The sequence below is a fragment of the Ptychodera flava genome, chromosome 10, assembly GCF_041260155.1.
Source record: "Ptychodera flava strain L36383 chromosome 10, AS_Pfla_20210202, whole genome shotgun sequence".
Lineage (NCBI taxonomy): Eukaryota > Metazoa > Hemichordata > Enteropneusta > Ptychoderidae > Ptychodera > Ptychodera flava.
This window is the reverse complement of record NC_091937.1, coordinates 35,699,472-35,712,695: the sequence shown is the minus strand read 5'-3', so window position 1 is coordinate 35,712,695 and position 13,224 is coordinate 35,699,472. Positions and strand designations below refer to the sequence as shown.

The 13,224-nt window shown below is 37.9% G+C and overlaps 1 protein-coding gene across 1 annotated transcript; it reads left to right on the top strand.

The window, feature by feature from the left end:
* The first annotated feature begins 6,858 nt into the window (after positions 1–6,858).
* On the top strand, positions 6,859–8,414 carry LOC139141624 (E3 SUMO-protein ligase KIAA1586-like). Its single transcript, XM_070711216.1, has 3 exons — positions 6,859–7,092; positions 7,422–7,593; positions 7,911–8,414. The coding sequence occupies exons 1-3, from the start codon at positions 6,977–6,979 to the stop codon at positions 8,412–8,414; spliced, it is 792 nt and encodes a 263-aa protein (XP_070567317.1). The 5' UTR covers positions 6,859–6,976.
* Positions 8,415–13,224: the final 4,810 nt, after the last annotated feature.

Below are 13,224 nucleotides of genomic sequence, written 5' to 3'. Positions count from 1 at the left end.
CATGTCAAAGAAAACTTCTGAGAATCAAAATACTCTCAAAAATAATGTCACAGATGTTGACTTAAATGACACCTTTCTCAGTCAGGTGTTTGACACGGAGCATTCCGTTATCCTCGTGGATTTGAAACTTCCAGTAAAACTTCTGCTGACCAAAGTCAGACATTTTCTAGATCAAATCTCATTGCAGAACAACACAAAGACCCAGATATTTTGTCTTTGTTTGACAGGGTAGATGATGAAGGTAAAACTTCAGATAGCTCTGTTTCCTATTATACAAAATCTGGTATTCTCATGCGTAAATGGAGACCTCCAGATGTTTTGGTTGATGACGATTGGGCTATAAAACATCAAATTGTGGTTCCAAAGCCCTATCGTGCTGAAATATTGCGCCTGGCCCATGAAACACCCTGGGCTGGTCATTTGGGAGTCAGGAAAACTTATCACAAAATTCTCAGTCACTTTTATTGGCCTAATCTCAGGCAGGATGTAGCACATTTCTGTAAAACTTGTCACACATGTCAAGTGGTAGGAAAGCCAAATCAGACCATTCCAAAGGCCCCTTTACAGCCAATTCCTGCATTTCAAGAACCATTTAGTAGGATACTAATAGACTGTGTTGGGCCCCTACCAAAAACAAGATCAGGAAATGAGTACATGTTGACAATAATGTGTACATCTACTCGGTTCCCAGAAGCCATACCACTGAGAAATATAAAGACAAAGACTATAGTGAGAGCTTTAGTCAAATTTTCACTTTATTTGGCCTCCCTAAATGTGTCCAGTCCGATCAAGGCTCCAACTTTATGTCTGGAATTTTTCAACAAGTAATGGATCAGCTAGGCATTAAACAGTATAGGTCATCCGCCTATCATCCAGAAAGTCAGGGTGCTCTTGAGCGATTTCATCAAACTTTGAAAAACATGATTAGGACCTACTGTTTTGACACAGAGAAGCAGTGGGATGAAGGAATTCATTTTTTGCTCTTTGCTGTTAGAGATTCAATTCAAGAGTCTCTTGGTTTTAGCCATTTGAGCTTGTATTTGGACATACAGTCCGTGGCCCACTTAAGCTCGTTAAAGAGAAATTCCTATCAGACGATGATGATTGTCTGAATATTTTGCAATATGTGTCAGATTTTCGTACAAAACTCTCTAAAGCATGTGAATTAGCCAGAGAAAATCTTGAGTCATCTCAGCAGTCAATGAAAACCAAATATGATAAAAGCACCTCAAAACGGAAGTTTGAACCAGGTCAAAAAGTTCTTGTTCTACTTCCAATTCCTGGCAAACCACTCCATGCTCGTTACTTTGGGCCATATCTAATTGATAAGAAATTGAGTGATTTAAATTACATCATAATAACACCTGACAGGCGTAAACAAAAACAGCTATGTCACATAAATATGCTTAAGCCATATTTGGATAGGGATAATCCTACTATAACTCAGCCTGTCAGTGCAGTCAGTTCAAACCATTATGAAGATAGTGATACTGAAACTGACTTGAGTGAAAATACTCTAAACTCAAAGCTGGGCTCGGTCAAGCTTCAGAACTCAGAAATCCTGGAGAAGCTGGAGTCTACAAAGTTGGCACACCTCCAGCCAGAACAACAACAACAGGTGAAAGAACTGCTCCATGAATATAAACACCTGTTTCAAGATGTTCCAACGAGGACAAACGTCATCTATCACAACGAAGATGTCTGCGACAGTCATCCAGTGGAACAACATCCAGATGGACTGAATCCAGCGAAAGCGGAATATCTCCAGGAGGAAGCCAAGTATTTGCCGAACAATGACTTTATAGAACTCAATACAAATAACCGGACTTTGCCATGCATACTTTATGCCAATTCAGTGCCATTTCAAGTTTTCCAATACCAAATTGCAAGAGGATAGTCATGGGACCGATCATCCTGTTTGCTATTTTTAACAAATTTAGCAAATTTAACAAATCCCAGAGAAACTAATCCCAGAGAAACTACTCTACAATTGAAAAAGAGTGTTTATCTTTGATATTAGCTTTACAGCATTTTGAAGTTTATGTTACTTCTTCAAATCTGCCAATAGTGGTTTATATTGATCACAACCCTCTTGTTTTTCTGCAGAAATTTAAAGGCAAAAATCAGAGATTGCTAAGATGGAGTTTAATGTTACAGGAGTTTAATCTTGACATTAGACATATCAAAGGCAGAGACAATTTAATTGCAGACTGTCTCTCTCGTATTTAGAGTTTATTGTTGTTCACTTTCAAGAAACTTTACTTTAGAGTAAAACAAATTTGAGTACTTAAATCTTTTTCAAGATTACATTTGCAAAGAAAGATTTTTCTTTGAAAAATTTTCTTTTTTTGAAGAGGGGGTGTGTTATGTAGGTCATTTCCCCCACACTCATCATGACCTGAGTTCAATTAGTCTAGAACATTCTCAAGGTCACTGCCCTTGATGACCTCACAACCTTGAATTCAATTAGTCATGTTTGGAATGTTCTGGAAAGTTGATTAGTTGTGTAAGGGAGATAATTTTAGAACAGTAATTAGCATGTCAATAAAAGTTCTAGATTGTTCTTATATGCCTTTATAAAAGGGACGTGCACAGCTTCCAGTCAGACTTTTGGGATCGTGTCTCTTGTGTGTTACTAAACTCCAGCAGTAGTCATTCTCAAGACTTTTCAAGACCTTCACTGCCAACGCTGGATTTATACTGTGGACTTTGTGCAGCTTCAAGCCTGCAAGCCAAAGGACTGTTCATTCATCCAACTGACTGTTACAACTCTGAGACTGGAGCTTTGCCGTCCCAGCTGAGATAAGTAGTCTGTACACTTTTAAAGCTTGTACTCTATCCCTGACTTAGCAATTAGTTTTATTTTCGTAATAAATTTTGCTCTAAACGTTAACTGCTGAGTTCACCCTTTTGTTCGTTTTCTCTGCACGTAACACTTTTTCCTCTTTGATATTAATGATTGACATCCATTTCTGTACAACAGTCAGGACATCTGGTTAAGCATAGAAAGTGTGAAATACATTCACAGCTCATTCAAATACCGCTCATTCAAAATGTACTGTATTCAAACTTTAAGATTGACACTTTGAAATTCCTATCTTACAACTGACATGTTAACAATTTCATTAAACATAGAATGACTATTTAAAATATAAATTATATGTAAAATGTAAAATATATATATATATACGTATATATATATATATTTATATATATATATATATATATATATACATATAAATATATTTATATATATATTTATATATATATATAATTTATGTCTACCTTTTGTTTTACCTATGTCGCGCGCCTGGGGGTCACCCTGTTTTCGAAATTTGGAATAGGGGGGTCACCCTGTTTTCAAAATTTGGAATAGGGGGGTCAGCCACTTTTTGGCGTCGGCAAAAAATAATCCACCGCCCCCCCAGGCCGAAGAAACTGACCAGTCCCTTACCACAAATCAGTAAAAAGTATTATTCAGTAAGAACAGAACAAGTGATTATTTTAGTCCTCTTATTTGTTTTACTTAGTTTAGCCTGTATTATGATATTGTGCTCTTTTGTTCATAATTAAGCTATTAAGTAGCAGAGGCTGTACTTGCAGACCTTTTCTAAACATGTAGACATCAAACCAAATCATATCAATGAAAGAAGAAAGCTATGGGTAAAAGGCAATTTCTTAGGATAAGCAGTTTATTTATTTTTTCTATATTAAAAGTTCTTGTGTGGGGTTGGGGTGGGGGCTTCAATGTAAAGAAAAAAACAGAAATAGAAGTAAGGTTGTCCCAGTGCATTGTGAGATACCACATACTTGACAAGTTGATATGATTTCCTCATACAGTTGGCATGATGCCAGAAACAAAACATAAACTGAAAGGTACCTTCTAAGAATTGAATCACAGTTCTGCTTTCAACGGATCTTCAAATAATATTCCATGCTCTTTTCCTACTCTGTGACCCAAGCATTGTTTCTCAGTGACAATAAATTACTGTATCTTTCAGGTATTTAACCTAAATTTCCATGATGAATACTTAGATGACTGCCTTGGAACATACAAATATTGCTATGTGTCTGCATTACTTTGCTGATATATCATATTTTAGTTGTGAAGCAAGGAAATGTTGTGTCACAATAACTGATGATATCTTCTCACAAACAAAACGGTTATTCTCCCAAGCTTTTAAACTGTCCTTCAAATATGTCCAAATATGAGTCAAGTATTTTTGCAAAAATGAAAGTCCATGACGAAAAACTTTGATATTGAATGTTTCACAGATACAGTATTCTGGAAGAAGGACGGGGTGGGTTGGAGTGGATGGTCACCTGTACGTTCCTTGAGACACGATCATTTCACTGACATCAACCTATGGATGAGTTTCTAATGACGAAAGTCTCACGTGTACAACCTAGTCATCCACTTTATTTCTTGGCGATCAGCAGATTAGGATCAACAGCCACCTGAAAAGAAGATAAATTATAAGAAGAGTGGTTATAGAATTGTAATGAAATTCATGGAGAGTTAACAGCTGAATGGAAAAAAAATCTCAATCTGCACCAGATTTTGTGATTTACCCCTCATACGATACTGCAATAAGTATAATGGAGGGGGTAATAGATAAAATTTAAAATAAAAGTGAGACTTGAGTGGACACCGTGGGTCATCAGTATGTATTAGGGAGATGGTGCAGTGGCAAAGAATGTGAAATTTTCAGAAGAGTTACTTTCAGAATGTGCTTAGGAATACAATTCAGAATAACATTCAGACACTCACTATGTGAGATAATATTCTGTATATTCTAGAAGTAACAAGTCATTGACAATGATATGGTCCCCACTTGTAATAGGAGTATTAGTCTTGATGGGGCAGGGAAATGAGGTCATTAAGAAGTATCACTGGAGTGTATATGTTCAGATCTATGGACACATAGGTCTATGTCATTGTTCCCATTTTGAAACAAGAGGCATGTCTAAGTTATGGTTCTAAATCGGGAAAAAGATCAGACCTCTAGCTGTATTGGCCTGCCAAGAAATACATATGTGCATAATAAATGAGGTACAAGATGTGACATCTTAAGGTCTACTATCCTATCAAAATTGAAGCGTAAAGAACTTGTGGTTACTGAATTATGCATATATATGCATATTCAAGGTCAAAGGTCATCAAGGTCACGTGACATTTTGAAAAAAAAAACCATTGTATTGCTAATTAATCCATATATGCCAAAATTCAGACCTCTAGCTCTATTGGCTTGCCCACAATTATATATGGGCATAATTAACGAGGTAAAGCATGTGTTGTCATAAGGTCTCCCATCCTACTAAATATAAAGGACATAGCACTTGTGGTTACTTATTTATTGACATAATCGTGTATTTTAGGTAAAAGGTTATCGAGGTAACATGACATTTTGTCAAAAAATTTCTATCCTATAGTCTGTCCCTATATACTAAAAATCATACATTTACCTCTATTGGCTTGCTCAAAATTAGATATGCACATAATTAATGAGGTAAAATATGTGGCGTCATAAGGTGTCCCATCATACCAAATATGAAGGGTGTAGCACTTGTGGTTCCTGAGTTATGGACAAATATGTATATTTGAGGTCAAAGGTCATTGAGGTCACGTGACATTTTTTCAAAAAAATTGTATTGCTAAGTTATCCCTACATACCAAAAATCAGACCTCTAGCTCTATTGGCTCGCTCAAAATTAGATATGTGCATAATTAATGAGGTACAATATGTGGCGTCATAAGGTGTCCCATCATACCAAATATGAAGGGTGTAGCACTTGTGGTTACTGAGTTTTGGACAAATATGTATATTTGAGGTCAAAGGTCACATGACATTTTGTCAAAATAATTGTATTGCTAAGTTATCCCCATATACCAAAAATCAGACCTCTAAGTCTATTGTCTCGCTCAAAATTAGATATGCACATAATTAATGAGGAACAATATGTGGCGTCATAAGGTGTCCCATCATACCAAATATGAAGGGTGTAGCATTAGTTATTACTGAGTTATGGACAAATATGTATATTTGAGGTCAAAGGTCACCAAGGTCACATGACATTTTGTCAAAAAAATTGTATTGCTAAGTTATCCATATATACCAAAAATCAGACCTCTAGCTCTATTGGCTTGCTCAAAATTAGATATGCACATAATTAATGAGGTACAATATGTGGCATCATAGGGTGTCCCATCATACCATATATGAAAGGTTTAGCACTTGTGGTTACCGAGTTATGGACAAATATGTATATTTGAGGTCAAAGGTCACGTGACATTTTGTCAAAGCGTCTGAGATATCTGCGTGAACGGATGGACTCACATGGATGGACTAACGGACTGACATGACCCAATCTATGAGCCCCTGGACTTTATCTGTGGGGACTAAAAACCTGTGTCACTGCATCCTTTTTGCAATATGAATAGCTGTGTTCGCGCTGCCTATTCGCCATGTCGCCAAATGCGAATAGAAATCAGATTTGGCGAAAAGTTTTTAACATCGTTCGTCACAGTGGCGAATGGGAATTTGGCCCAAAAGTGAAAGCAATGTGACATGATAAAAATATGCTGCGGTCGGACGAGACTACGAAGTGCGGCCTCTGAACGCTGCCATCTTGGACATCGTGTTTTCATCGCGCAGACGCATTGTCTCGCGAGACTTGTGACGTACGCGTGATCGATCGAGTATCACATGTATTTGCATACATTATATACCAGACGTCGGGCGACAGGCCCGCGACGTCTAATTTGTGATGACGATGCCATGGCGCAAAAAACAAAAAAAACGCCGTCGGAGTGCGATCTATTTCAAGTTATTTTGGAAGGGTTCTAGTTCTCAAGAAGATACGAGCCAAAATCCAAAGAAAAAAACAAAAATATGGCCGCGACAGGCATCGATCACTTCAACAAGCTTGGTTCACAGAATTTCCGTGGCTAACTCACGATGCTGAAAATGGTTTGATGAAATGTAAACTTTGCATCGATTCGAAACTACACAACGTATTCACGCGTGGAAAGTCTGACAATGCCCCCAAAAAAGATGATCTACTGAAACATGCAAAGAGCAGGGATCACAGGTTGGTTTACTTTTGTTTTATTCATATTTTTGAGCGAACTTGTGAGAAGCAAGTGCGACATCGCGTTGCCCACGTGATGTAAATGTATGTAAGTAAAACCTGTTGAGCATATCGTACATGGTAAATGATGTGGAAGAATCACAAATTTTTTGACGTGTATACACACAATGTGAGAAAAAGGCACTACAAATAAACGATCATGATGTATGAAACTATTCGATGAACGATCGCTGATTCCCTGCCATGGCGCGGCGATCGATTCTTGTACAAGTTGTAGCGACCAGACTAACAATTTTTTTCCCTTCAACCATAATAATATTTGATTGTAGAGCTGCGTTTGCAAGGCCGTCCCTCCAAGAAGACATGAAGTCTGCTACCACCACAGCATATGGGAAAATAAAAGACACTACTGTGGCACTCATGCGGACAGTTTTTACCATGGCCAAAGAACAGATATCCAATAGGAAACTTCCTGCATTAATAGACATGCAGATATCAAATGTAAGTCAGCATACCCATTCACAGTAGCATGCTTTCAGTACTGCAAAAAATTTCTGCTTCATTTTTCCGGTAATTATTTTGAGATTAGTTTTGAGATTTATTATGATTGATTTGGGGAAATTATTATATTTTAGGGGAATTAAGTATGATTATTATTTTTAGTAACTTTTAATGTGAGGTATTTCTGCCATATTTATTTAAAATGCAAGAAATACGATTGAAAAAGATATGTTAGGTGCAGGAAAGATGTTGAGGATGTTCTGTAGGCTCATGTTGCATGACTGACCAAATTTGTATCTCTTTTTCCCTGATTTTAGGGTTGCCAAGCCTTGAATCCTCTACAGGATGGCAGTTCACAGCTACAGTATACACATCATGAGAGTCTTGATGATTTTTTCCTTTCCATACGAACAGTCATAGAGAGACAGATTTTGAGTAATGTGAAAAACTGTCCATTTAAGATATATGCAGCACAACTCGATGAAGCTACTGATGTTTCAAACTTGTCAACAGTGATGGTATATATTAGGTTTGTGAACTGTGATGGAAATGTAGAATCACACTTTCTCAGTGTAAAGGAACTTTCTGCATGTTCAGCTGGAGAGATTTACAACGCAGTGTCTTTGTTGTTAGCTGATAAAGATCTTGATGTTGGAAACTTAATCTGTATTTCAACTGATGGTGCTAGTGTGATGAGAGGGCAGAAATCTGGTGTGACCACAAGATTCAAGGATGTAAACCCTTATCTTGTGGCCAATCACTGTTTAGCTCACCGTTTGGCACTTGCCAGTGAGAAGGCTGCTAATATGGTCCATACCTAGTAAAGTATATTCGTGATCTCAATCAGATGGGGAAACTTCTCAAATTTTCACCAAAACTGTTGAGAATTCTAGAGGCGGCAAAGGTTCATCATGGGGAGGCAAAGGCAAAGAAAATCAAACAAGTTTTCTTTACAAGATGGCTTTCATTCAATGATTGCGTTGAAGCACTGGTAGGTTGTATTGATAGTGTAATTGCTTGGCTTGTTCAAATTTCTGAAGAAAGAGCTCACAAAGCTATTGCAAGTGGCCTATTGAAGCGTGTTGGTACTTATCAATTTATTGCTATGACTTATTTTTCTGCTGATGCTATAGGCCTACTTGCAAAGTTGTGTAAAGCCATGCAGACAGAAACTGCTGTATATTCAGATCTCAAGACTCAAGTGGATGGGACAGTAGTAGCTTTGCAGACTCTACTCACTGTGGATGGGCCAAACTATGAGGAATTTCTAAAATGTGTGCCAAGTGTACCTTCAAGTGAGGGTAAAAGCTTGTTAAAATCTCAGGAAATCAGAGATACAACTAGCGAAAGGGAGAAGTTTCAGGCAAATAAAATAAGGTTTACTGAGGAACTTGTACAGCATCTGCAAACATGGTTCCCTGATAGTGGGCTGATGGATTCCTTCTGTGTGTTAGACCCTCAAAAATTACCTGATAGTCCAGATTCACAGTATGGATTGCCACAACTGCAGAGTATTGTAGATCATTTTGGTGTTCAGAAGACAGATAAAGAAGGCAAAATCCATCAGCCCATTATCAATGCCACAGATTGTAAACTGGAATGGCCATAGTGAAATCAATGATGTTGAAAAACAAAACCATGGATACTCAATCATTCTTCAGAGAAGTCCTCAACAAACAAAGAGAGGTATATCCAAATGTGTGTATGTTGTATGCATTGGCACTTACCTGCCCAGTCACATCAGTTGTGAGAGGGGTTTTTCCCAATATAATTTAATCAAGACAGCTCATAGAAATTTATTAACAGTTACTCATGTTAATGATCTTGCCATGATTTCTGTAGAGGGCCCTCACATGCACAACTTTGACTTTGATGCAGCTTTTGAAGTATGGATCAACATGAAAAATAGGTTAGGTTTTGCCAACATGGTAAAAAAAGTAAGAAACTCTGAGGGTGTGGATGATGATACTTTTGAGAACATCCAGACACAGCTTGATAGGATGTCACAACAAATCTGTGCCCTGGAAAAAGATCAGTAGTAAAACAATAGTCAGTTTGTATGGAAATACATCTTTAAAGTTATGGATGTAACACTGAGACTATAAGAACACTGAATAAACACACACTGTGATGACCAAATATTGTTGTTTTATTAATTTCAGGTGAGATTATCACTGAGGTAAATAGCTTGAATGGTCTTGAAGTTCATTACCTCTTCATGTCATGTATGTGTCCATAAATCAGAGAAGATGTCAGACTTTCCCCACGCGCCAATGAATACGTTGTGTATTGTGCAGACTTCCATTTCATCAAGCATTTCATCGCGGACAATTGTGTGGCTAAGCAAAATCTTTTGTGGCTAATGAAAATTTGTTTCTTTTAGCCACGGTGGCTAATCATTTTGAAAAGCCAGCGCTAACACAGATTACAATGAGAAACTAAATTTTTATTTTTCTTGGCCTTATACATGGGAGTCTATGGCCTGCCTTATACATGGGAGTCTATGGACTGCCTTATACATGGGAGTCTATGGACTGCCTTATGCATGGGAGTCTATGGACTGCCTTATACATGGGAGTCTATGGAGTGCCTTATACATGGGAGTCTATGGACTGCCTTATACATGGGAGTCTATGGACTGCCTTAAACATGGGAGTCTATGGACTGCCTTATACATGGGAGTCTATGGAGGTGAAAACTAAAAAGTCCTCTAACACGGCCAAATTTGATCGCATTGTGAAACAAATCAACATGCATCTGTATGAGGTAGAGTACTATCCTTTCACCAAGTTTGAACGAAATCGCTTCAGGCGTCTCTGAGATATCTGCGTGAACGAAAAAAGTCATAAAATATGCAAATGAGCAATTAATTAATAAGCCACACCGACCAAAATCTAATCAGATCTAAGTCTCATCATGATAATACCAAATACCAAATTGCATGACATTGGATCTAAGGGTTCTTAAGTTATGAGTGGAACAAAATCTGTCTACGGACGACGGACAGACGGACGGACAGACGGACACACATACAGACATGGCGACATAGGACACCTTTGGTGCTTCGCACCACGGTGTCCAAAAATAATACTGTGAGGTGATTTTCTCTTTAAAATATATGACATTATAAATAAAAATATGACACTACATAACAAACATTATTTCAAATTTAGTGAAGCTGACTATAACACTTGAAGCAAGCAAACAATACTGAATAGAAATAATTTAGCACAATAAATGTAAAGTATTGTATATACAGTGTTGTTGTGTATGACTATGTTTTATATAAATTTGCGTGTAATTTACATCAGTGGCTGTGATTTGTTTGAAGTTTTTGTTCATTGACGGGAAAAATATCGTGAAACGATCAACTCTTAGATTTTTCGTTTGATTAGTCACTTTATTTTAACTTTCACAGTTATCATCATTTTCATAGGTTTATTTTTTACGTTAGGAACACAGGTCTGAAACAGAATTTAAAACAAGCATAAACAAGGTGATATAGTAGTAATTGCTTTTTTCACTATGCAAGCTCTCATTCAAAACAGCATAATTTGCTTTGTGTTTCAGTGTCACCTTACGTTTGGTGCTAAAGTCAATGAACTTTGAACTCAACGCAGAACAAAAGTTGCACAGGCTTTAAAACTGAGCAGCTTGGCGTTTGTTCATTGCTTAAATACTTTACATGAAAAAAATTCACGTCTGACATTGTAACTTGTCAAAGAAATTGTAATTGTACAGTTTACCACTTTATCAGGATAACATTATCCAATTTTCAGGGATAATTTATAACCAGACGGCGGATCAGATAGGAGATGTTTGAAATGACATCAAAACAGCGACCTGTTTCGATTGCCCCGCCCGGCCGACCGCCATAATAAATAATAGACTCAGACACAGCATACAACGCGGACTTCATGCACACTGAGTGACAGTCGATCAAAAATTTGTTGAAAAGTCTCTCTCCTTTGCTAGACATTATCATGACCTAGTGGCGTGTATGTGACCCGTTGCGTCTGTTTACAAAGTATGTGCTTCTAATTCTAGCCCTATGCACAGCTTCCAGTTTCTTTCTTACAGCAGTTTAGAAAATTGCTGGACGTGTCCTCTACTCAACAGTAAGATAAGAAAAGGGCAGATTTATTTTTCTTTGGCTTGTTTTAAGCGGTTTCCCCCTTTCTTTTGGCCTAAGATCAGCAAGTTCACTGCCGTGCCGCATATTTATCAAAAGAAAGTGTAAAGCTTCAACATCGCTGTGATAACTAAACATCACGGATCGATTCAGGACCCAATTTTCAAAATAGGTCAGACCTTCTCATATAAAACAGAACATTGACTTCGACCTAGGCTGCACATCGATTAGCTCCGGACCGGTAGCGTAGCCCACCGGTGCAGCGTGCTATGTAGTACATGTCACGGAGTGGTTATACGCCGACGGTTTAACCACCGAAATAAACATTTTAAGCGACACCTGTTGTTTTCCTGTCATTATAGTAAATGCAGTTTTATAAGCCTAAGGGAAGTTATGAGGCATTGATGGACAAGTGTAACCACACGGTCCCTCTATATAGAGGGACCGTCGTGTAACCCAAGACGGTGTGGTGTTGAATACAAACTATCACTGTTTCACGGGATGAACAGATACTGCAGATTGTGAGTGTGTTCTAACTTTCAATCCGACTGAAATGGTTTTACAATTTCTATGGTTACAGAATTGCAGAAGTGGAAAGATAGCCCGATGGAGGCCTTCTACTAGTTGTAAACAAACGCGGCATAAGTCCATTGCAGAACGATCGCGATATCAGCTGGATGACAATTGAAACATTGTAACAATTTCACAGGGGCCCCTGGATGATTGACAGGTTACCTTTTGTTCTATGCTGGATTATTTTGGCAGCGGTCGACTGCATTGCATGCACTGCAGATCGACAAATTCCACCATCTTCTTTCCATGAAAATCAGCGGTTAAAACACTATTCCATACGACAATTTTCACTCTAAATCATCGCCGATGAAAGGGATTCACTGCTATTCTTTTGAAAAGTCAAGGAGTGGATAAAAATTAGTACCATACTTATGAAATCATCACATTTTTCACTCCATGATTTACGCGAGTACCGGACAATCGAACGCAAACAGTATCATTATCTTGCACGTCAAGTACACACGGACGGTATCACTCGCGCTACTTCTAGTGCTTGCAAAACGATGTTATTCTATCGACTACCGTAATGGATATATCAATTCTCTTTAAAAAAATTGATAGATTTGGTCCAATTAATATGAAAAATTATAAAACTGAACACTGTTTTCAACCTCTTCCTTCAAACTCGTATTCGTCGCTAAGTGTAACGTGTTGACGGACAACATGCACTGCAGGTGATCTGCGACCTACCCTACCTGCGATCTACTCTTCCACTCATGAATAATTAATTAGGTTTATGCAAAAATGTACAGTTTTATGCAAATTTCCTGTACGCTCGTGAAAGATGGGTGAATAGATCGCAGGTATATACTGCGATCTATGCTGACTTGCGAGCTATGCTACCTTGCGATCTACGCTCCACGATTGCAGATTTTGAACCAAATATAGCCGTACATTCGGTCCGTTTACGGTGCATGATGTAATGG

Bases quoted from the DNA above. Each gene is read 5' to 3' on its own strand.
- LOC139141624 (XM_070711216.1), top strand. From the start codon at position 6,977: ATGAAATGTAAACTTTGCATCGATTCGAAACTACACAACGTATTCACG. The intron at 7,093-7,421 runs GTTGGTTTACTT...ATTTGATTGTAG, and splicing joins GCAAAGAGCAGGGATCACAG to AGCTGCGTTTGCAAGGCCGT. The intron at 7,594-7,910 runs GTAAGTCAGCAT...CCCTGATTTTAG, and splicing joins TAGACATGCAGATATCAAAT to GGTTGCCAAGCCTTGAATCC.